The 25510-nt window shown below is 43.1% G+C and overlaps 1 protein-coding gene across 4 annotated transcripts in view; it reads left to right on the forward strand.

Moving 5' to 3' along the window:
* The first annotated feature begins 2783 nt into the window (after positions 1-2783).
* SYNE3 (spectrin repeat containing nuclear envelope family member 3) overlaps positions 2784-25510 on the forward strand; it is a 55131-nt gene continuing 32404 nt past the window's right edge. The window contains exons 1-4 of one of the 4 annotated variants that reach the window (XM_077783974.1): positions 2817-2847; positions 3628-3707; positions 4206-4356; positions 23915-24072. In XM_077783974.1, coding sequence (XP_077640100.1) covers positions 23929-24072 — 144 coding nt within the window. In that variant the 5' untranslated portion in view covers positions 2817-2847; positions 3628-3707; positions 4206-4356; positions 23915-23928. Of the gene's footprint in view, positions 2848-3140; positions 4357-13287; positions 13303-23914; positions 24073-25510 lie in introns of those variants that run through there. The other 3 variants (XM_021549716.3, XM_021549717.3, XM_021549718.3) reach the window with 3 other exon arrangements.

Consider the following 25510-nt stretch of genomic DNA (forward strand, 5'->3'; position numbering starts at 1 on the left):
AATGTGAAATGTCTTGTAGCTATAAAACAATACACAAAAAATTCTGAGAAGCTCCTATATTGAAACCTCTCATGCTAAAGATATGTCACTGGCATGCTGCACAGAAATGTTACTCTGTCAACAAATGCTGTCCCTCCCACCCTAACTGCCATGTGACTCATTATTTGAGTAACAATTTTGTATTGCTCTACCCAAGCAAACATAAATGAAAACATCCTAATATCTTGTAATACTAGTTTGTCATCAGTTATGAGCATGAATAAATGGGTGTGTTACACTAATAAGAGAGTGCAGCTACCCTGCAGCATTTTAAGTGGTTCTCTGATACCCAGCAGACATCATGCAGGCCCTCCTGTGTAGTAAACCATGCCAACACTTTTGTAGTATTTGGTGCTTTCCACCCAGTCTCTTGGGCATTCTGCTCATCACAGGAAATGCCTGAAAATGCTATATATTCACTTACTAAATACTTGTGGTTTGGTTCATAGGCCAGGCTAACTGCTTCTAAAAATATATTCCTTTCTTCCAAAGAAAGAGAGCTAGGGCTGCTGTTCTTTCCTTTTCAGAAGCCCCTCCACCCTTCCACATTGCTTTCAGTCATTCTAACTTCTCCTTTCTCATTTAGGTGTGGTTTGTGGGCAGTTTTTTATTGTTTGAGTAATGCACTGAATGTTCCTTTACTTAATGCCTGCTGTTTGCCTGTGTGTAGGGATTTTTTTAACTCAGCACGTACAAGCTGTTTGAGGGAGTAGAATCAGAGCCATGAAAGCCTCCACATGGGGAAATGCAGAAAAAGAGATTAATTCAATCAATTTTTAGATACAGTGATGTACTGTCCCCCACCAGCAAGCTTTCTGAATACAAGGGCTTTAAAAGGTCTAGGTAGGCAAAGTATCTTCCTAGGGGGTGATTTCCTAAGGAATTAATTGCTGTCATTAACAGCGTTCGTTCGTCTACTCACCATGATAACTGAGCCTGCTTTCTTAAGGCAAATTCACAAGTAAGATTTTATATTCTCTGTCACCTACCTATTCTAGACACATTGCTTTGGAGTGTAATCCTTTTAGATTAGAACCATTAACCACTCTAAACCATTAGATTGCATCCATTTCCTCACACTATTCCAAAGGTCATTGAGAGATAGTCAGCTCTGAATTACCATGGGCAGGGGCAGTTGCATAGGCATAGATTCAATTTTACACATTGTCTTTATGAACTTCCTCCAAATAAATAGTCTGTCAAAGCCAAACTAGCAAATAAATTATTTTCCAAGTTAGATGAAAGGCTTGCCTAGTAAAACAAAGAGATTGCAGCATTCAGTTGCCTTCTCAGTGACAATTTAAAAGGTCACAGTCACCCCAAATTGTTCCACTACAGTATATACTGTGGGCAGTCATAGCTTCAAGGTCAAAGCTAGCTGTAAAAGTGCAATCCTTACCATGAAGTTCTGACAAAGCTTCCTGTGACCTTTTCCACTGCTGGTGAGGGATAGGGATTCCTGATGCTTTGGGAGTAATATAAGTACAGAGCCATTCCAGTTAAGAGTGTGTTGGCACATGGATGGCAGATCACCTCGCTGGCTGTAGGCAGAAATGAGCCCATGAAAGCCCAGAGAACACTGCTGGTGAAGCAGCCATCCCACCCGGCCTTAGAGAGCTCTCATCCCCTGCCTCTCGCAGAACTGGAGAGCTCACCCTTCACTTTTGAACTATGTATCTCGAGGCCCTTGGCCACAGAACTGTTAGGTGTAATCAGAGATTTTTATCGCAAATAGCGCGTTTTCCTGCTCGTTAGGCAGATGAACCGCCCAACTTCCCAGCAGCAGAGGGCAGCAATATAACCCCTGCCAAAGAGGATGGTTAAGTGCTTTATGAAGTACAAGCTTGTTACATGCTCAGTTTGTTTATATTATTGTTCAAATATGAAAAAGCTGTTCATTCTTTCCTCTCTCCCTCCCAGTGGCTCAGCACACAGACTCATGATTACAACTTTCTGACACTGCATTCTTTCCTCTTCCTCTTTCCCTCGCAGTGGCTCAGCACACAGACTCATATGATTACAACTTTCTGATGCTGCAGATGGAGCACAAGATGTTAATGACTGGCTTCTCTCGCTGGGCTACAGAACCGACGCTGTGGCTGGCAATGCACCTCCACTGCTGCTCCTTTTGCATAACTGAGCACACGCAGCAGACTTTGTGCCTGAATCGGTATTACAGTGAAACCAGGTTTTGTTTCCTAAGTTTTCGTTGATTTCCCCCCCCTCCCCCAAAACTTCATGCATCCAAATGAATTCCTCTGTTGGCACTGCCCGTGATGAGCTGGGGTTGTTTGATGCACGTGTAACTGCTGAGACGCAGGCTGCCTGCCTGCCTGCTTGCTGGCCATGCGAAAGGAACAAGAGACTTCCCCACTTGTTGGCACGGATCGCCGGAGCCACCGGCACCTGCAGGGATCGCCCGGGGCTCGTCGCCCGTCGCCTTGTGTTTGGTGACTCCCAGAGCCCCGAGTGCCCCCGAACACGACCCTGTGGCAGACTCAACTTCTCCTCTCCTGCTGCATCTTACGGTGCTCACCTGGCCCCCGCCGCGCAAGGACAGCCCCAAGGCCGCGCTGCCCGCGGCGGGGGCTCCGCGGCCGGCGGCGCTCGCAGGGCGGGCCGGCCCGGGTTACATAACACCGCCCGCCGGGCCGGGCCGCGGCGGCGGGGCGGGCCCTCCGCGCAGCGCCCGGAGCGGCGGGGCCCGAGCCGGCGGCCCCGCCGAGGCTGAGCGAGCGGCCGCGGCGCGGCGGGGAGCGGCAGCGCGGCCCGGGGCTGCCCGCGGGGGAGGCGGCGGCGGTGCCGGCGGTGAGTGGGACGGGCCCTGCTGCGCTGCTCGGGGCCTGGTGCCGGTGCTGGGGGGCTGCGGGAGGGAGAAGCGACGAGGCGGCGGCGCCTGGGACTGCACCGTCCCGTGCCGTGCCGTGCCGTGCCGTGCCGTCCGTCCGTCCCGCCGGGCGGGAGCGCGGGCAGGGCAGGCGGGCTCGGCGGGGCTCGCTGTCAGCCCGCCCGGCTCCAGACCCGCCTCCTGTTGCTCGGCGCGCCGGGGCAAAGCCGCCGGGACAGCCCGCTCCCCGCTCGGTCCCCGCCGGTCACCGCCCGGCCCCCGCCCGTGTAACGGGGGTGGCGGGCACCGCCGGGGCCGCAGGGCTTGTCCTTGCCAGGACAGCTCCATGGGCACTGCGAGAGCTCCCTGTCTGCTCCCGATACACCTAATATCGTAGCTGCAGTACTGCAGCATATCTCCCCTAAGCAACATACGGTAAACGGGCAAAGCCTTTTATTTGGCTTCTTTCAGAAAATCGCATCTGCGAACGAATGCCAGCCTGCTTCAGCACTTAGGTGCATTCTGCAACTTTTCTTCCTCAGATAGATGTCAGGCTCTTGCCAAAGGCGGTTGTTCAGCGTTACTGTCACATTTCTTCATCTGTAGGTCCCCACTGCCAGGACTCTACTGCGGTTTGCAAGGTCCTTGTTCCTCTTCTCCCTTCTCACTTCTCTCCCACTCAAACCTATTGGATACATCGTATCTTGGCTCTCATTCCCCTTAAGGGGGTCTGACCTTGTCTCGCATTTTCTCCTAAACAGGAAAGTTTCCCAGTTTTTCTATTATAAGAGCAGCTAACATCCTGTGCAACTTCTGTATGTAATGTTCCCCACACCCCAAGGTATAGTAAGGCTTTGGTTTTTCATACACTATTTTCTGCCGTCTCTTTTATTCACACATCATTATTGTCTTGGCCTTGTGTGAGTTTAGATCTTTGTCCAGGAAAATTTTATTCGTAGAAATGGATTTACTCAAATAGGTTAACAGACTGAAATCTGCAGGAATTATGCATGTATATGATGACTAATTGTGAAAATTATGGTTGCAAGACACCGCTTAATTTTGCAGGTTTATCAGAGCAAGTATGCCTGTCTTCTCCTTTGCCTCAAATCTAAGCCTGGCCGTCTTGAATAATTAATGAAAAATAAAATCACTATGCTACTCTTGCCACTTCCTTGCTGCTCGTTTTGGATGTTACTTTTCAGCCCTTGACATGGTGTATGTAATCTGAAAATCTTTGTACACAGTGCTTGTTTTCTGGGGAAAGAATTTTTAAAATACCACAAAACTTTAAAAGCTGATTGGTTGCCTTCAAGTGTTTTTCTTCTTTTCCTGGAAGTGTCTCAAATCTGCAGTTGTTGAAATGCACATCAGCTTGGCACAGTCTGTGGCTGCCAAATGTGTGAGCCAGTTGGATCTCAAGGAAATGTAACTTATTGCAACCAGTCTTGTGGCTGATTCTTTGTTCCACAAGAAACAAACATCTTTTGGTGAGTCACAGCAACATTGTTCCCTGCAAACTAGTTGTCAGGAAATGGAGTCTGACAATGCCGATGGTCTCTATGTAATATCAGCTTTCCCCTACACCCAGTGCTGTTTCCATGTTGTTTGTGAATCATCAGATCCTGAGTCCCCTCTAATTCCCAAGGAAGACAGAATTAGCTGCTGTTGAGGGTGTGGTATTGTGGTGCTTGCCTCTCTTGTATTTCTTCTGACAGTTCTAGATGTTCTCTTCAGCCATATTTCACTGCTCCTCCTTTCCCTCTCCCTTGGTCAGGACTTGTACCATACCTCCAAGTCTGTTCCTGGCACATGTCCTCCATGTGGCATTTGTGCACTAACCTCACTGGACTAATCTCATTCACTTTGGGAATAGGCCATTTTTTGTGCTACTCCACTTATTTGTGGCTTACAAATCATCCTCAAAACTGTTGTATACACTTGTGGATTCTTGGCTTCAGAATGTGGCTGTACCTGTATGCACATGACTTTGGAGAGCAATTCCACTGCCTGAGGGGATGCTCCACACCTGCATTGCAGCTTCAGAAAGATAACTGGCATCTGTTGGAAGCAAGGTTTTTTGCCATCACTTAATATATGTATACACATGAGTCTTGGTGTGTGTCCCTTATGTAATATTTTTTTGCCATTTCCCAGTTTCAGCCAAGTATGACATAAGGAGAACAGCTCCAAGGTAATTAAGTTCCTGCAAATTTTGTAGAAACAGGCCAACAGGGAAAAGCAAGTCTAAAATCAGACACTTGCTAGTTTTCCCAAGTTTTTAGATCAGTGACTGAGTGATACATTCATATTTGACAGCCTCCATTTGGGAATAATGTGTTTGGTGTAAATGAAACTGTAAAGAGAAAGGGAGAAGGATTTTCTGAGTAAATGCCCCTGAACTGGCATTTGCCTTAAAACTTCAAAGAGTATGAGTAACACTGATATGATACATTGCATTTTGAACATGGGAACAGAAAGTCTTGGTACAGTTCAGTGTATACTTTTAATCAATTAAGGAACACAGCTCTGTAGATCTGATTTCCTGAGTTGGCCTGGTCACAGAGTGCTTTGTTTTTACATCCCTGCATCTCCAGTGCATAACTCCTGTCTTTGTTCTGCCAGGCACACATTTGTACAAGTACAGAAGGGCTATGATCCAAGTTAGTGTCTTTAGATTTATTTTATTTTGACAAAATTGGCCAACAGTTTCAAGACTGCCATCATATAAGCACAATTCGCATGAAACCAAGCAAAAGCATTGACCATTCATCCTGACTTAAAATAATGTGTTCTGGCAGGACAAATCCCAGATCATTTGTAGCAATGACATGATACTGGATTTCTGTTTTGATTTGGGATTTTTGAGTGTTAGTCCTTGTCAGCTGCAGATGGGGTTTTGTGGCACATCTTTTACCTGTCCTCTCAAACATGTTCTACCATAGATAGGTGCAACAGTGTCTGTAGAAAGGGCCTCCTTATAACTGGATTGTGTATCTCCATGTAAGGATTGTGGGCCAAGTGTACATCCTGGTAATTCAGGCTTGTGAAATGAAAAGAACACATTGCAGCAGGAAAAGTTCTTGAGCTCCAGGAATGTTAACAGAGGGTACAACTGGCAAGAGAGTTTTTTGCTTGGCACATTTTCTTTATGAAGATAAAGATATCAGGCACCTGAGATCAACAGGAATAAATACTGGGTTCTTTAATACCTCTTTGAGTCTGGCTGAAAAAAAACCTTCTTACTGTCTTTGGAATCCAGTTAGTGGAATACTCTTGCTCTTGAAGGAAAGCATCTTTTAGTGCTTACTGATGGTCAGTAACGCCTCAGCTTCTTCAGGCTGCAATTCTGTAAAATTAAAACATGCAAAACAGGTGGTCAGGGTCTCTTTTGATCCTGCAAGTCTGCTCTGCAAACTGAATGATAGGAATTTAGTGTCTTCAGTTAATATTGGGTAAAGTAGTCTGAAATGACACAAGAAAAACTGAAAAGTGTCATTGTGTCATCAATTGCCATCAAATGCAGTGTTTAAAGTTCCAAACAGACTGATAATGATTAGTTATAGGGTCCAAATGTCACAGGCTTAAATTTTGCTTACATTTTGGTCTGATTTTATTGCCTGAGGCTGGTATTGGCATATGCAGACTTTTCTTATAATATTTCCATAACTAGCTGCAGTATTGTAAGTATCAACTGAAACACAGTCTTGCTCTTTAGTTTGAAAGCTTACTCTTGTTTGTTTTCCAGTGTTTGTTGAGGGCATAGCAGTTGAAGTATTAAGCAAATTGAGCCCTTTAAACTGAAAGTGGAGATCCTTACATTAGGATTTCTCCTTATACACTGTTCTGCAGAGCTGGAGCTTCAAGTCAATCCTTGCCTTCCGCAAGGACTGATGACTCTGCAACATGCTGTCTATTAGACATTGCTGTGGAGTCACTGCTTCATAGACTTAAAGTACCCTGAGCTGTGGCTCATTATATGTTCCTGTATTGCTAATAAAATGCATCACAGGATGGTACTGCCCGAATTACAGAAAAACTGCTCAGAGAGTAGAGCCCTGTGATATTTAACTTCAGGTATCTGAAGTGGCCCCACCTCAATGCTGAGGAAAGAATGATAGGTCTAACAGGGGTGGTGGTTCTCACTGGCACCCCATATCAGGTTAATAAGCAATCGTTGATGTCTCTGTCTGTGCACACAGCTTAATTGTATTTCAAGGAAAGTGCATTGGTTTCAAGGGGGTGTGGAAACATTTTTTTGCCTTAGACAGAACTGAATTTAAATGTCTCTGCTGTTACAAGCTTCTTTTCTATGTTGCATTTAAACAAAATTCATGGACTTGATATGAAGTCCTTCATATCAAGAAATTTCAAGGGAATTTCTGCTGTGACTATAACAGACTGAGGATTACAGGGCAGTCTCAGTCTTGGGATATCACTGAAAAGGTGCATAAAAAACATACTGGAAGAAATTTAGAGATAGCAGGAAGCTGTGAGAATGTGGAGATTGTAATTTGATTGGAATTCAGGTGTCAAGCTGTGGCTTGTTTATTTAGTGTTTATTTAGTGGTGTTAAAAGGTGAAATAGCTGCTGTTACAGTTGTGCTATGCAGAAAGCCTTTTGAAAAACATGACAGTAATACCTGGGAGCACCAGGTGAATGAGAGCCCCACGTGGGACAGCTTTTGCTGGGGAACTGTTAATGTAGTAGATTTAGTGCCTGTCTCTAGGGAATCCTGAACACACTTTACATAAGGCTACCTGCTGCTCCCTTTGTGGTTGATTATGATTGTAATAAGAATTAAAGGGAGCTACAACAATCACCTGGTGCAACTGCCTGACCACTTTGAGGCTGAGCAAAAGTTAAAGCACATTATTAAGGGCACCGAATGCCTCAAACACTGACAGGCTTGGGGCATTGACTGCTTCTCTAGGAGGCCTGTTGCAGTGTTTGACCACCCTGTTAGGCAGGAAGTGCTTCCTAATGTCCAGTCTAAATCTCCCTTAATGCGGCTTTGCCTGGCACAAGTTTGCTCTGTGATCTTGGAGGAGCATGTACTGTCAGAGGTTTAAAATGGAACCAGTGATCTTGGTTGCTTTGTTGGGTTTGCCAAAAGCTGCATTGGAAATGTAGATGCTGCTGAGAGCACCAGTGTCTTCATCTGTGAAATGGAACACTAACATCTTATCCCACTTGATGTGTGTAGCAGCTGTGTTGTAGGTACCAGGTGGGAGGGTGTCACAGGTGTGACAGAGTAAACCACCCACAGTGGATCTGGGTGCTATTTTATTTGAAAATCAACATTGGAGTTTTCACCCTAAAAGATTATCTCACACCCTGACTAGCCTACTCACTCATCTGGACTGACATAACCGCAGTAATAAATTAAACAGTGAAAAAAGTGTAGGGGTTACTTTTGGCTGTGTTTTATCTCCATCTTGCATAGAAGTGTTACATGATTTAAAGCATTACATGCTTGTGATATTTTCCTGCCATTATAATGAGGCAATTGTATCATAAGAACATGTGTTGTTTCTGACTGAGGAGTATTTAGAGATGTAACAGCTGGTATTTATCCAGGCTGTGGGTGCAGCCCGAAGGAGTTCAAGAAAGCTGAAGGTGGAAAGTGTACAGGCACTGATGTACCCACTGCATTTTCAAGTCAGTTACATGCAAAGACAGGGTCATGTGAGAAAATATACTCCTGCCTTAAAGTTTCTGTGACTAAATGAAAGAAATAATTTTTGTCGGTTTTGAAGCTGTCAGTTCTTCCCCAGGCTGTGCATTTCCTTTAGCTTAGATGACTGATTTTTCTTAATGCAAGAGTCTTTGCATGAGCACTTGAGTCTTTGGTAGTGAATGGCAGATGACAGCAGCTGGCAAATGCAGGTGATGTTTCTTATGTAAGTCAGCAGAATTGGTCTATAGGTGCAGCAGGTTAAGCACAGGCTTTGTGTGAAGTACAAGACTTGAACACTGGCTAATAACACTGGCTCAGTGAACACCACAGACGCACATTAATTTAGATCTCCAGATTAAGAGAGTGCCCAAGGAAAAATTTACTTGTTACCTTGTCTTTTAAGTCCACAGGAGTCAGGGTAGAAATCTTGGCTCTGTGACAGTATTGCCCTTAGCTTTACCAGAGCCTGGGATTTTCCCTTGTCTTCTCAGATTATAAACCTTCTGACTCCATTAGTTGAGCTGCTAGTGTGAAATGCCAATCTACAGGAAATGTCTGCAGCCTAACAAAAAGGAAAATATTTCAAGCATCTTTAAGCATCTTTGAGTTGGTTTTTTTGTGGTTTTTTGGTGGGGTTTTTTTGGGTTTTTTTGTTTTGTTTTGGTATTTTTGGGTTTTTTCTGGGTTTCTTCTTGTTTTTGTTTGTTTGTTTTGGGAAGTGTTCTTTTGGTTGGTTGGTTTGGTTTTGTTTGTTTTTCTGCAAGAGAAATTCCTGTTTGGGATGGAGCTACCAGCAACCCTAATGTTTTTTTTTTGCTTTCAGCATTACTTTATTTCTCCCTTCACGTCTTTTCCTGTAAAGTTATTGCATACTGTAATACTATAGAGACTCAAAAGCCATGTGGACACAATCCTGAGTAACATTCTTTACTAGGTGACCCAGACTGAGCAGGGAGGTTGGATTAGATGAGCTCCAGTAGTGCCTTCCAAGCTCAGCCGTTCCGTGATTCTGTGAATACCTCGTGATGCAGGAGAGCTGGTGCTGTCATTCTGGTCTGCAGAGTGAAGTAGTATTTGCTGTGTGATGAAAGAGCTGAAGGTGTTTATTAAAACCATTTTCATAAGTAATTATGTCGGCACATTCAATCCCAATACTTAAAATGTCACAGCCCCCCCCCCCCCTTTTTGTTTTAATCCTTTTATTGTTGAATTGTTAGTAGTTATTGTAGTTAGTCAGTGGAGAGGAATCTACCTGGATGTGCTTCAGTGCTCTGCAGGTTATTGTTTTCTATAGTGCCCTTCCCTGTGTCAGCTATCACTGGTATTTTTGAAGTGCTGTTATTGCTACAAGCAGGTTACACCTTAGTTTGAGGATTTGCAAGTAGATGTTTTTTCTCAGTTAAGCAGCTGTATCAGCAGCTAACCTACTTCTTGATTCTTTTAGTCTTGCTCAGATCAGATCTGACATTTTTCAGAGTTTGGTTTGGTGTGTGGTTTCTATTAATGCTGAGTGGTAAATCAAAATCTTTTGTTGTTGTTTTTCCTTGCTGAATGGAACAGAGCATAATGATGACCTAAGACAGACCTTTAAGATGCTCAGCTTGCCAGGTGGGACACCTGAATTATTGGGCTGTGCATAATGATTAGGTTCTTCATAACGATTCATTATTTACACAGAGTGAAACTGTGTAAAACCAGAAAGAGAGATAAAGAGCTTGACACCTCCCTGTGCTATCCCTGCCAGTACCTCCGAGCCCAGTACTTAGGACAACCTGATTGCTTGATGTGAACATTCCTTTTCTGAAAAGTCCTTTCACAGCAATTCTAAACCAGATTCTTTGGTGAGAAGCACTTGCACTGGCAGTCCCTTTATACCAATGTTATTCTAATTCACAACTAGAACATAGTTAGAAATATGTTCTGCAGAGTAGTAAGAATATATAACACAGTTGCTATGGTTGAAGAAAGATTTTTATACTGCTGCTCTGTTTCCTATCTGAGGAGTTTCATAGCTCTTTGTCAGAGCTGAGACAACACTATAATTTATAACCCTGCAACCCTGCTGAGGTGACGACGTCTGTCTCCTGAGCAGTTAGAGGACAAATACATCACTGCCTGCTTGAAGATGCAGACTGTTAGTGGGCAATGAGGCCAGTCTGCCCAGAGTATCACTTACAGTAGATTAATCAGTAGGGCAGTGTAGTCATTTAACTCCGTGGGCTGCACTGGGGTTGCAGAAATGTTTCCTTCGCAGTGCCCACGGGCTGCCAGGTAATCCAAGACCATCCAACAGATGTGTTACAAGAGTTAGAGCTACAGCAGATGTTACCACAGTTACAGATGTAACTGAATCCGTGTTTGAACTTAGACATGTCAGCCCAAAGAAGAGGCCATTCAAATGCCTTCCGCTGCCACAACAGAAATGATAGATGGCAAGAAGAATGGGGAAAAGTTTCATCCCTTGCTGAAACCTGAAGAAAAAACAGAATGGCAGGTCAGATGTTGTGGGAACATTTGGAATATTTTGCTGAACCTGGTTTCCTTAAAAAATATGGAAAAATGTAAAATCAAGTTCACTCTAAAGGGGATTATGTTCAAGTGGTAATTTGGTATTTATATATTTTAAATACATTGTGATACTAAGTTACAGAAAGTCTTGTGGGAATGCTGCATTTTTTACCGTTGGTTTGATCCTCTCATTGCTGTCTACAGCTTGTGGCTGTCTGTACTCAGCAGGGGAGCTCCTTTGCCTTCTAGATTAGTCATCCAAAGAGACTGATTCTTACCTCATTGTAGAAGCTGCTATACACAGCTGATGTTAGCCATGTATGTTCTACTTCCTACTAGTAGTTTCAGTGCTTTTTATTAATATTAATTTAATTTTTTTTATCAGGACTATGGCAAATTTGCAGTGACTGTGGATATACCACGAGAGAGAGAGCAAGGGAAAAGTGATAAAGGGGTTCACTTGTAGGCATTTAAAAACCCCCCATTCATACCACACAATTCTAAAACAACCATGACTTGTCTTTCAGATAAGTGGACCAGTCTCCAGTTTACATCCCCTAGGCATCATATAGTTTAGTTTCGAGATGTTCTTATCGTGATGTGTTTTGAGATATTAATATAATTCTAAGGATTATTCATGTTAGCAAAAGGCTAACAAGACATTGGAAAATAGCTGATACATCGGTTCCCTCTCTAGAGGTACTATCAGCACTCACTGATTGTACTAACTCTTAAAGATGTTCCTCCTCTTCTATCCCTTGGTTTTTTGGGGTTTTTTTTCACCAAAATTCTGTTTGGTTGGCTGAGCTGAGGTCACCACTGCACATGGGGGTCACAGCCTCTCTGAGGCTATGGTCTTCAGTTAATTCTCTGTATTAGCAACTTCACAAACTAGCTTGATAAACATTTTCTATTCCACTGTTGTTCTTCCACCTAGGTTTTCATCCATCTTTGTTCCTCTCTTCGGCTTTTTCCCGTGCTCATCCCTTGTGCTGCTTGATTCCAAAATGGATGGAGAGGCTCACAGTTTTATCCTTGTTTTTATCTGTAGCTTCTAATTTGGAGGTGGAATTCAAACCAGCTTTTTCCCCCATGTTTTGCTTTCACTGATTTCTCCACCTCTCCTCCATATTAGTTGTAATTCTAGAAATGCTGCTCAGTGTAGTATGGAGTGTGACATACAGCAGCTAAAAAGGTTGAGAGATTGTTTGCCTTATGGACCTGCTTTGTATTGACACCAACTTGAGTAAGTGGCACCTGTTTTGGTCCTGGAGTGTATTAGATCTACACCCTTAGGATGATCCAAATGGTAGTGGGCTGGATAGACCAAACCTGTGGGTTTCATTGAATGCCTAAAAGCAGGAGTGCCCAGCAGGATCTTAATTATTCAAGGGAGAATGGTGCCTTGCATTTCCCAACAGTTTTGGGGAATTAGAAAAGGAGAATTCATCATGTGCTGTGTCGTGAGGGACAGGTAATGCCTGTAAAGTATATTCCATTCAGCCAAATTGTGCAGCAGAGGTATTTCCTGAAAATAGCAGTTAACCTCCTTTTTGTTTTGTGTGATTGTAACTGAGAGCAGAATCTAGATTAGTGTGTCAGTCTGTGAACGGAATTTCCTGCTAGAGACCTTGAGAGTAAAAATGAAGTGGAAAATAAGGAAAATTATTATTATGTTAGAACATGAGTTAGTGATTTGTAAAATCTCAGCCCTGATTTACCTGCCTGCACTTTTACTTCTTGCTGGTCTTCATCCTGTGTATTCAGTTCCCATTCAGCAAACATCTGTCAGGCATAATAATTTCAAGCATTAATCCTTACAGGAATTAACTAGCTTGTTAGTTGATGACCTGAACTAGATAGTTTCTGGGGATTATTGCTATTTAAATCTCACCTATGTTTTAAACAGTGGCAGCGTGCCCTGCTCTGGGTTAGTTTTCTTTCTCTTTTTTGATTTTTTTTCCTGCACTGATATATCTTTGGATTGCCATCTCCTCTTTCACTACCGCAGCACAGGAGGAGGCAGAGAGGAAGTCCTGTGCTTCCTCCTGCCTTAGTGAGGAGGAAGTCACTGGTTTCTCTTCGTGCCAGACTTGCTCATGCTGCCAACTGTGCTGAATTGCTGTCGTAATGCCCAGTGGAGGCCAGGCTGGATTGTGGTTGCCATGCTGGGAACCCATCAGGGAACTTTAATGGAATCACCACAGACTATTACCTACCCTTTTCACCAGATTTCCCAGGATTTTGGTAAGGTTTTTACAAGGTTACTTTTATTTATTAATGTACTGGGATGGTTGTGACAGGCAGCGTGCCTGTATCTTTTGGCTCCTAATAACTATTTCACTCATTTTCTGCTTTGTGTTAAATTTGCCAGAGACATGGAAGTGTTAAAGATATCAAGTGTCTTGAAGTTTCAAGGATTTGAATTCTAGTGAAAGGGGAAATAGAAGTCAGTGGCCTGCTGCAGGAGAGCCATGACTGAGGGTTCTGGCAGCAGGCAGCTGGTGAAGGGCGCCAAGATCAGCGCGTTCGCGCGCTTTTCTCCAGAGCAAGCCCACGCCTCCCCTCCTGCCTGGAGCCAAGGGCGAGGGCTCAGTGCACTGAAATTAGGCCTGATAAATTGTTCTGAGAGCAGCAGGCCGTGATGGGGATCTCCTTGATGTAAGGCAGGAGAAAGGAAGCCAAAATATCCCTACAGTGGTGTGCAGCAGAAGCGTTGGAGATAAGGGACAGTCGGTGGAGTTGACAGAGAGAGTCTGTTGGGAGCTGGGAGTTTGGCTGCGCTCGAGACACGATATCAGCTTTTACAGCCCCAAAATGTTTGCTAGACTGGGACTGCTGAGATCCCTTCCATGAAGTTTGGTTTAAGGTCACATATATAACTGTTGAAACGTGACCCAGGGGTATGCAATAGGCAAAAAAGGGAGCTAAAGAAATTAAGATTTATTTTTTGACTAGGGAGCATAGTTTGCACAAACACTGTTGCTTGTGTTGTGGTCATTGAACCCAAACAAGGTCATTGGAGGCTCTGCTCTGTGATGCTTCAGCAATTGTCCTCGTCAGAGCTTGACATGTTTTCCTTCAGGAAGATGATAACTGGCTTCTCCTGTTTTATGAATCAACCTTATGCAAGGTACTGCTGAGCCCTGATCTGTAAATTGAAAGGGAAATAGTGGAGAAAAAATTCATTGAAATTAAATGCCTTTAAAATACAGCAGGTGTTTGTTATCTTTAGAAGATAGCTTTGGAGACTTGTGGAAAGATATTTTTATTTCTTTTAGACCAAAGTTGAGTTTTTGCCATGATGTCTATTACTCCTTGTAGAAGAATTTTATATTACTGGGGTTAAACAAATCTATAGCTTTAAACCTTTTCCTTCTTACAATTATTTGAGAGGAGGTAGTGCTATGTCTGCAGTGTGCATGTACAAACCCTTGGCTGATACGGACCCCTGTTGCTCTAAATGTATGTCTGTTAGCTCTCTGGCAGCCCCAGGGATATGTCCCATAATATTTAGGGTGGAATTTTCGACCTTGCTGAGAAGCAGCACGCCCTGAGGGCCCCTTGGGGTCCGAACGGAGCAGAGCCGCCTGATCTCTTCAGGCGTTTGCAGGGGAAAAGCCTTTGGTCTCTCGTAGTACTCGATTTGTAAAAGGCAGTCGCTAGTGAATGACAGGAGTGAGAAGAAGCAGCTTTGGCCTTACGTGTGCTGCTCAGCTCGGTCATTATCTGTGATCACAGCTTTAACTCTCCGGGCCTCCTCGCTGGGGAACACTGCTGCCAAACGCGGCTCGCTGCTGGGTCCTGCTGCCGTTTTCCTCTTTGCTTGAGGTCTGATGAATCTCGGTAGGAGGAGGTTCAGATCCCCATGGGTTTTTAGACTACAGGACTTCAGTCCCCCATCAGGCATAAAAGACTGCTGACAGGGCGTTATTCTGTTCTTCCCGGCCGTTATTAAGCCCGGAGCCGCGGCCGTGCTGGGCTGGTCCCGGCGCAGCTGCATCCAGATGTGCTCTCTAACCCACAGCGCCTGGCGAGCTCACCGTGGGAGGTGACAAAGACGTGGAAACTGCAGTCGCCCCGGCAAAAATGAGTCACGAGAAAGCAGCCCGTTTAATTCAGTTCCAAAATTGTTCTCAACCGCTCAAAATTAATTCATAACCAACATTTTGCAGTGGTCTGCTTTGTTTCTGAGCTTGGCGATGAGGTTGCTGATGGTTCCAATAGAGTATTTTGTTTGGGACGCAGGCAGGCCTTGTTTGCCTGTGGGTTTCTCTGAACACAGACCAGTGCTCTTTTGCAATATAAAGCCTGACATTATCAGATTAATGCAAATATTACCTTTAATTATGTTCAGAGTGCTGACTGTTTAGGTATAGCTATTTACTGTTTCACTATAGCCTTCTGTATGTTCTTGACAGCATTACAAGTGTACATCTCTTTTAGGGGTAATTTTTCTTTATATAAACAGATCTTTCTGCTCTATGCAAATTAAAATCTGCTAATTTTTTCCATAACCATATCCTTTGATCCCAAGAAAAACTCTTAATCAACAGCTTTAGTATCTAAAATTAGTATTGTCCTACTTGCTAATTTTTTTTTCAATTCCATAAGTCTCACTTTCACTGTATAAATATATCATTAGCATAACTGATCTGTTAATGTTTTGAAAGATGTATCTGACAAATCCTATTTTGGAGAGTTAGTCCTTCAGCTGTTCTAAATGGGACAAAAGACCTGTGCCTTTAGAGCATGCTTGCAAACTATTTGCAAGTGACGTTGTTTCTAAGAAATATTTCTAGTATATACTTGACTCTAAAGATTTATGAGTTTAAAAGCCATATGCTTAGTGCTCCAAGTTACACACTCAGAAGTGAAACAGTCAAATGATAGTCAAAAAATATGTTAACACTTATCTTGTAAGGGGAAAAAATTGCATGTTTAAACCCCCCCCCCAGATCCAAATGTGGAAACAGTGATGCGGAATAGGAAAGAATACAGGCCTGCAGACAGACTGATATCCTGTAGCCCTGAGCATTCATATTACAACTGTAGACCACTGCAGAGCACAGGATTCCTGAAGAAGGTGAATTATCCCACCTCTGGTATGGTTCCTTGCCTGGAAGTGCCCCTCTCTCGCACTGACTCCTGCTCTGGGATGTCCCACCACAGCCTGTGGGGCAGTGCAGTGAACACCCTTTCCTGGTGTGAGATCCAGCCTGTGCTGAGGCCACAAGCTCCAGCTGGGCTTGAAGGTCTCTTTCTGAGTATCTCGGGTTCCAAGGGGTGGGTGGGGGGCATGGGGGGTGGAAGCACTGCAGTTTGCACGGGGCAGTGGCAATGCAGCTGAAGGCTGTGACAGCCCTTTCTTTCCTCCATCACTCTGTGTCCCTAAGTACACACTGATGCCTTGCTTTCATTGCCAAACCCCTCTGACTTGTCCTCTGTAATCTCTTCAGGACAGAGGTATTATCCTTTTAACTGTAGGGCACTTCTGCTCACCCAGGGTGCTGTGACAGCTCACTTGTCCTATGTGGTTTAACACTCCAGAGTCCTGGCTGTGACACTGGCCCTTGGGAGCTCCCATGTGACAAACTGCACACAAACAAAGAGAGCTGTTCCCAGCTAGCCAATTTCTCCTTAGAGTTGTGATGCCAAACCAAAGCTGAGCAGCACAGCTGGGGTATGAAGGATTGCCAGGAAGAGTTACTTGGGAATAGTCTGCAGAGCAAAACTAATTTGCAAAGTATATTTGGCAAATAGGAATAACCACACCTTTGAGAAAATGAGGTTGTCTGTACACAGTAATATTGTGTACAGCAAAAGAGGAATGATTTATCAGATACATTATTCACTCTGAACTGTTCACTGATTTCTACCCAAGGGGCAGATACCACAGGGGTTTATGATCAGTGTATCAATGCTGTGACTGGCACCCAGTACTGAGGGATCACACAGTCTTGTGGAGGACAAGTGGGAGATAATTGAATACATAAATTCTAGTTTCCAGAGACTGTGAAACTAATGCTGTTGGCTTGCAAGGGTTTTTTTGTTGACTGACTGATGGTAAAACTTAGGGAACTGACAAAAGCTGAAACCAAATCTACTCAAGAACTTGTTCCCAGCTGCTCAAGATGTGATTGCTGGTAAACCCACATATATCTTTTGGTAATTTCCCCATCAGATTCCCTGGACCTGAAGAATCTTTCCAGAAGTTGTACAGCGAAGGTTTTAAATCTGTGATTTCCCAGACTAAAGTGTCTGTGGATGGTAACTAGGAAAATGAAGGCTCTTGTCATTAAGTTTAAAGTCACAAAAAAGATATCTGCTTCTCAGCAGAGACACTTGAAGTGGTACAGATTAGAAGAGGCTTAAAATCACCCTCTGCAACACTTATTAACAGAATTTTTGACTTTGTTCTTGTCCTTTCAAGTATTTCCTTATTGCTTAGAGGCAAGAAACAAAGTGCCTTTGAACCCAAGTTGTTATCTGTAAAAGGGATAGGATAGTCTTACTTTCCAGGAGGGCTGACTGAATAAATGCTCTAAAGATTGTTTATACCTCAATAATGTGGGAATAGAAAAGCAAAATCTAAACCAGACAGCTATCTAATGCAGATACTCTGTCTCCTTGATGGTAAAAAAAAAAAAAAAAAGCTGTAGACCAGAACTAAACCCTGCATTTTACTTATCTAATGGAATCATGATAGACCAACAAGTCTCCTAGAGTGACCTGGAAATGCAGAAATTTATGTGTGGAATGTATGGAATGGGAAGAGATTTGTAATTAAGAGTCCTCACTTACTATTTTTACTTCCAAATGACTTGAAGATTGAAACAAAAAATAAAAATGCTGTGATCAGATCTATAAATTATTCCTTTGAAGGGAAGATGGCCCCAGGACCCAGTTCTGCCTTACTTGTATGCTACGATTTCATACGGGCAGAAAACTGTTTTTAAATTTCAATCCCCTTTTTTAAGGAAATAGCTTTTTAGACCTGGGAATTATATATTTTCCCCAGCAGTCTTAGGAAACAAAAAGATATCCCACTTGTACTGGCTCTCACCAAAGTCTGAAATTAGTTTTTAAACAAATGACTGAAAAAAAATAGGCTTTTTTTTTGAGAGTTAGCCTGCACAGAACATATCTCTGCTTTTCAGTTTTTGATAACAAAGAGAATATTGTCAGGTGTGACCATGTTGTGGCAGAATGCCTTGCATTAGCCATAGGTTTCCTGTGGATTATTTTGTAAGGGAGGGAAAGAGGCTATGATATGGATGAGTGCTGTATGTACTCAGCACGTTGCATTCCTTGGTTGAAGGGGATGCTTGTAATGAGGATATAGATGTGTTTATTCCAAAAAACCCTATTCATAGTCTAGCTCATTAATTAGGACAAACAATTGCTGACTGTCATAAACATTCACTGCCAGCAACACAGGAGAGGGCTGTGTTGGAAGATGGCCAAAGTGATAGGATTATGTTTTGAGCTTCTAAAAGATTATGCTGGAAATAACTACACCTTTTATTTAAAACCTTGAGAGCTTCTGCACCTACTTGGGCAGGTTAACTGGGCTCTGCATGGGCAAGCTGCTGTCCTGGAGGTTTCAGGAAGGCTGGGAAGGCTGGCTGGATTAAAAATTCACAGTAGCTCCTCCTGGAGTAGACCAAGAATATTCAGCTTTGGAAAGCCAATGGTCAGTGCTCTGTGGTCTGTGCCAGCTGCTGACCTCTGCTCCAGTCTCGAGCAGACAGAGCTCCCAGCTCTGTGCCTCCTCAGAGCTATTTTATAGTATTTAGGGAAGCTGAAAAGTTACTGAATGATCCCAGATACAATTCCCAGAATCAAAATTGCTTCCACATTCATATATTTGTCTAAAATTTGATACAGTTCACTGGGCTTTTTTTAAATCTTTTTTTTTCCACATTCAATCCCAGAACCAAATGAAAAGGGTTATGAAAAGTTTGAAGTATTTCAATAATTGGAAAATAGTCTCCCTAATGGTGAGTGGTTTGAATTTTCCTGGAGCGTTTTTGTACTTCTATTTTTGTAAGAACTAGGTTCTGGAAACTAGTCAAATAGTACATGAATATAGGAATCCAATACATATTGAAACCATTTTAAAGCCTGTGTTCTATAAATGTAGGGCTTAAAAGAATGTGTAAAATGGGAGTGGTTGTAAGAAAGTTATAAGAGATTTAATTTTTTTAAAAAAAGAACCCAAAAAACTGAACCCACAGTATGACTGGCAGAGAGAAAATAGTGCATTAGTAAACATTGCAAAATAATAAATAGGACGATCCTAAGAAAAAGACATTGCATTTACAAAATAATTTTAAAAGCTCTTAGTAGTGTATTACAGATATTAAATAAGTAAATCTTGCAATGTCCCAGAAGAGTTATGAGAAGCATTAGCATGGCTCCTGCAGGGGCTGTACTTAAGGAAGAACCACTTGGAGAAATTTGGCCCAGCAAGTGCCACGTGGGTCACATGAGGGGTGACCTCTGCCTGTGTCTGTGTCAAGGTCTGCAGTGGAAATGCACAGATGTCCATGGCTCCCAGAGCTATGAGGCAGAGCAGTCAGCTAATTCATTTATCTCTCCTTCAGCAAGAAGGTTCCAAGACCACAGCTGAAACAAAGCTGCTTCTGCATCTCTTCAGCCCAGCCCAGCACTATTGGAGCAGATTTGAAAAGCAAAACCCAGCTTGCTGTTGCTTTGGATCTCATTAGTTCATGCTGTGGTGTTCAGCCTGTGGGCAAGCTGGGGGTACAGCCTGTGTGCCCCCCAGCATCCTTCCAGCTGCCCCTTCCTTCTCTAGGATTTTGGGAAGAGGTGGTAGGCTGCAGTACTGTGACTTCCCTCCTTGCTGAGTGGTTTTGTGCTTGGATGAGAGAGCAGGTGAGGAGTGATGCTGACTTGAGATGGGGGTGGGCTGTGGCAGGTGTTCACCTTTCTCTCTTCCAAAGGTGCAGGTATCCCGTGCATGTAACTGAGCCTCAGACAAACCACTGCAAGCCCTGCTTGTGCTGTGGGTGCACAGTGGGTCTGGCAGAGCTGGGCAAGGGCTGAGGCATCGTCCCTCTGTGTGCCTGAAACGCGTGTGCCTACCCAGACACTGCCAAGCAGTGTTCTGATTCAGGGAAAGCAGGAAGAGTAGTGCTATAGAAGTTCAGCTACAGGTTTCTGCAGGTAATGTCTTACATTTTCCTCTTCCTAAAATGTGCTTTTTGTAACCTGTGGATCTACTGCAGGAGCTGTCCTGGGTTAGTTCTGTTTAACACCCTGAAATACGCTTCTTAATTACCTCTGCCAACAAACTGTTACTGCATCTGGACAAATAAAACTTGGTTTTGCTCAGCATCTCATTATCTATGCCAGAATTTCTTATGTATAGTTATTGCCCTCATTTAGTCACATGTATAGAGATGCCACATGATTTCTACAGTGTAATTGTGCTTTCCACAGTATGAATTAATACACTGATTTGAATGGCATTAAGCAGAAAGCAGTTGGAACAGCTGGATGCATTTGAAAATAACTGTGAGAAAAACAGCTGTGTACACATTGCTCAGAGGATCTCACCAGTGATTAAGGGAAGGCTTTCCATGGCACAGTGGATCTCAGAGACTGAGCCTGGAACAGGGGCTGCTGCACCACTGTGCAGGTGTCCCTAATGGTCTGCTGCTGTTACAGGTTGGTGTGTGAATGATGGCTTTGCACAGCTCTACAGCTTAGCTCTGCTCCATGAGCCCCTATGTCTCTTTCGTGCTTTTTGTGCTCATCAGGGTCCAGAATTTCTTAATTTCATGTCCAGAAGTATTGCTCAATCTTTTAGTTCCAATGATGCAACAGAAATGTGGTGAATGCTGTTGGATGGTTAACTTTTATCTACTAATCATTAGTCCCAGCTTTAGAAGAATTTACAAAGGAGTTACAGATCTTGCTATATCTTAAATAGACAGCAGTTGTTCTTCTTCCCAAGCAGACAGTAAGTCAGAGATCATACTTTTGCCTTGCAGGTATAAACCATGCTGTTAGTGCTTGGGAAGGGTTCCAGAACAAGTCAGGTGCTGTAGCCGATGGCTTCAGCCAGCATCTGGCTGCCCTGCACAGAGGGAGGCCAGGAGGTCTCAAAATCCATGTCAGACATTGCAGGTTGTAACTACTATGGAATCCACCTGGGCATTGAGTCCATGCTAAATTTAATCATATTTGTGGTAGATACAGGAATTCCTGTCCTAGATACAGGAATTGCTTGGTTAAAATCCATCAGTGATGTTTTATGCCTGTAGTTGGAGTAGCAAAGTGTTTCTCTTCATTTGAAAGCTAGTGCTCTTAATATTAAAATAACTTTTTTTTGTGGTTTCCTGTGCTGACTGCTTACGTGGGTTGACTCTGTGTGGGTTGGGGGAGGCTGTGTTTCTGTGAGGTTTTGACGGAAATTCCTTGTGCTCAGAAAGCAGCAGCATGAGGGCACAGTGTGAGTGGGATTTTCTTCCTGTTGGATGACAGTAGGTTTTCCACTGCTTCTTAACCATGTAAGATTGGCCTCAACCTCTTGTAAAAAAATAGGATTAGGATAACATTATGTTCTGTATTGGCTACTCCATGACTGGAGTACTGAAGCCAATTTTAAATATGATATGCATGTTGCCAGGAATAGAAACCTCTCCTAGGAAATGAGTGCCACTTCTTGTCAGGGTCTATCCAGCAAATGCACTGTGAGTTTTTGTTTCAAAATAGCATAATATGGAACCACCAATATACTTGAGCATTCAGAAACTGTTTGCCTAGAAATGTATTTATGTATGTATGTAACGAGGGAAGTTTTAGGGGACAGTCCCTCTACAACTGCCAGATATAGTGAGAAATGTTAACATGAAAATGAGTTGGTTTTAGAGCTGCAGTGAGATATGTGCTTTTTTCGAAGAACTTGATTATTGTAGTTCAGAAATGTCAGTTCTGAACCAGACGTTTTTGCAGAAGGACACAGCTATCTAGCAATCCACTGAAAATAACATTACTCCATTAGCTGGTTTCCTCTTTAGTACTGTTGTGATGTAAGTCAATGATTTGAGCTTTAATTATATATCTCATCATGTTTTTTATATTTGAGAGAGGGAGTAGCTGCCCTATGCCACACCACCCTCACTAAATCCAGTACATCCTGTTTTACTTTTAAAACTTTTAAAGGTGAGGTCAGTTTTTTTAAAGCTACTCTCAGGTTCTGAGAGCTACAGCCTTAAATTCTGTCCTTTCTGACAGGTCTCACTTAGGGACGCATTCCCTCTTTCACACAAGTGCAGCTCTCCTGGTCTGCACACAGAGGTCTGACCCCATCCTCTACTCCAGCTGTCCCCTTGGGTGGTGCAGTAGCTGCTCTGCAGTTCTTCTGTTCTGGGACCTGTTGAGTAGAAAGCCTGATGACAGCCAGGATGCAACAGTTCAGACTGTTGTGAATGCTGACATTTTCTTTTCTCTGGTCTAATGTGGAAGAAAACTCACTGGTAGCTGCAGGAAAGCACCTCTAATATTGCATGAATCTTTTTACCTCGTGGAAAGGAACACTGGAAGGATGGTGGGGAGCTTTCTGCTTGTGAGCAGAAGAATGGCTCTCCCATGTAAAGACTGAGCTGCTGAGAGCTATGGTGGTTGCAAACCAACATTGGTCCATCTTGACCAGGAGGCCTCTCACAATGAGCACTTTCTCCCACATGAATCATTTCATGGAAACTGAGGGGCTCTGTAGAACTGAATTCTGCACAACAAACTTGGGTTCAGTAATTAAGTTCCAGACTTTGTGCTGAATTACAAAGAGGAAGAATATTTTATTTTCCACAAAACACTGTCTGCTTGGCTGGCAGTAGTTGTAGGATTTGATACAAACCCATTGAATGGCAGTGGATCTCATTGTGTTCACTTCAGTGGAGCTGACCTACAGGGTGCTCTGTTATGGCTCATCCTTATTAGTCGTTTAGTCTAGCAGTGCTAGGGGTGAGCCTAGGATGGCTCTGCTCTATTGTACAGGCACAAAGGAGGCTGTGTGGGCAGTGGAGAGCTTGTGCTCTAAACAGAGGCATTAACAGAGCAACCAAGCATCATACATTCCTGCTGATTGGGAATGGGCAACAGGAGAGAGGGAGGGCAAAATTAAAAGCTTGGAGCCTGGTAAAAGAGATGGCAAAAGAAGACATCCAACAGTATTGATAATCCCCTGTGAAGTCTTGTTTGTAGTTTGTCTTGGAAGTTGCTGGCCAGTTCCCATTGTCTGTGTATCCCAGACTCACTGCATGTGCATTCAGGTAACCTCTGCATGGTCTCAGCACAAGAAGTTAACTGAGTGTCTGATCATCTGATCCTGTTCTCAGCAGCTTTAACACCTCTACAACAGCAGTTTATACACCTCTAAGTTAAGCATGTGCCAAAGTATTTCGTTAGTCTGGTGTCAGATGCTCAGTACATGAGCCTGGAAGGGCATTGGGAGAGTGTTACACTGACATGACTCTGGGAAGAAACAGAAGGTGTTTGTGTTTGGTGTAGCTAATATGGAATACACACAAACACCAAATTAATCTCATTTAAAAACTTTGAATTAAGTCTGTTTGTCAGTTCACTGTAAAGGAACCTCCCAGTTCTCCACCTTCTTTTTGTTTCCTGGTATATTTTCATTTGGGAAAGTTGCAGTGTGAATATGTTCTCTGCACTCAACTGACCAGCCTTCTGGTTTTTGGTATAATTGTTCAAAAGGAAAGCCATAACGTCATTAGCTTTTCTCTCTTTCTCCTTTGGATTGCCTTTCATTCCTGCTCAGGTCTTACCCAAAACCTGCTTACCTCCCTGTTTCCTATCCTTGCAGCTTCTTCAAATGCGATGACTCAGCAGCTACAGGATGAATTTGACAGCAGCGTGGAGAATGCAGAAACTTGGATGAAGGCCATCCAAGAGAGACTGAGGATCAATGACAACACCAAAGGACCTCGATCTGCCCTAGAAGCCAGGCTGAGAGAGACTGAGGTAAGGGAAGAGCGATGGAATTCGGAGGTGGCTCTCAGTGCTGCCGTTGTTACAGCAGTTATTGCTGTGAGCTCAGGAGCTTGCCATCAGGAAATTGTCAGCTGCCCCTGCTTGTTGGAGCATTGGGCCTGTGTGGATGGGTTCACATCAGTATTCTTTTAAATTTTCTATTTGCAAATTGTTTACAGATCAGAAAAAGAGGATGGCAATTTGATATCACAGGCTTCCAAGATTTTCAGATTGATTTGGAATACTAGCAGCAGGTTTGGCAGGTTAAAATGTTTACACTCTCCTCAAGCCTGGAACAATTTGGTTGCTGCTTGCAATTACCATAGTAATTTGCAGACAACCAGCATATAGTATAAAAGAATCAGATCATGTTTGTGTTCCATCCCCTCCAGGACTCTGGCACTGATGGGAAAAGATTGCAGTGTCCTGGTAATAGGCCATCTTAGAGTAATTCCTTTCTCCTTTTCCGTAACCCTGATGATATCAGGATTTACAGATCCCCTATATGATCTGTTCAATGAAAAGGTAAAAGTTCTCATTTTTTCCTGGTTTTACTTAATTTGTTTTATAATTCTTCTCAGCAAGATCCTGTTGCAGATTGTGCCTGCTCTCTTACAGTGATTTCACATTCATTAACTTCAGTTTCATTAGATGTTATCTAGGTCTTGTAATCTCAGAGAATGAAACATTCCTGTTTATCCCATTTATACCATTGGAGGGAGTGGTGATCTTTCTATGACTAACATTGAAACTATTTTTATACTTTTATTACCTTAAATTCCAAGTAATCTGTAATTTAAATGGCAAGATCTTTTCCATTGTTATTTACCCCAAAGTCTCTCCTTTTGTGTGTCTACTTATATTTGGACTGCCTCCTCTGAAGTTTAACAGAAAACATTGCAGGCTTACATGGATGATGGGGTAGTTTACAGTGATGTCTTCAGCCTTTTTCTTTAACTGTGGTTTATTGGAGGATGGATCTTGCCTGTGGCATAATCTAGAGTCTGTTCACGGAGTGAAGCTAGATTTGCATGTCAGTCATAGAAACCTGAAGCATTTTATCTTGGTCTATAGTTTAATTTTTCTGACCTTAAATTATTTTCACCCTTTTGTCTGGGAAACTATGCTGTGTGCAATCTCAAGAAATGTGCAAGAAACACAGGAACTCTAGTAGAAGAGTGGTAGTTTGGCAAAGGGGGAACATTCATGGCAGAAATAATAAGTTATAAGGTCTAGAGATTTGTGGTGATGTGATATGGCCTGAACTGCTGAAGCCTGTTTACTTCTCTGGGCTTTAGAGGATGTCTGTAACATGCAAAAAGTCATGTTAAGAAATTCTTTCAACTCAGACTTTGGAGATTCATCATCTTTCTTCCTGTGTGTACCTTAACCACCTTCTGCTCCTTCATCCTACCTCCTTTCTGGGTTT

The sequence above is a fragment of the Lonchura striata genome, chromosome 6 (genome assembly GCF_046129695.1).
Source record: "Lonchura striata isolate bLonStr1 chromosome 6, bLonStr1.mat, whole genome shotgun sequence".
NCBI classification, from domain to species: domain Eukaryota; kingdom Metazoa; phylum Chordata; class Aves; order Passeriformes; family Estrildidae; genus Lonchura; species Lonchura striata.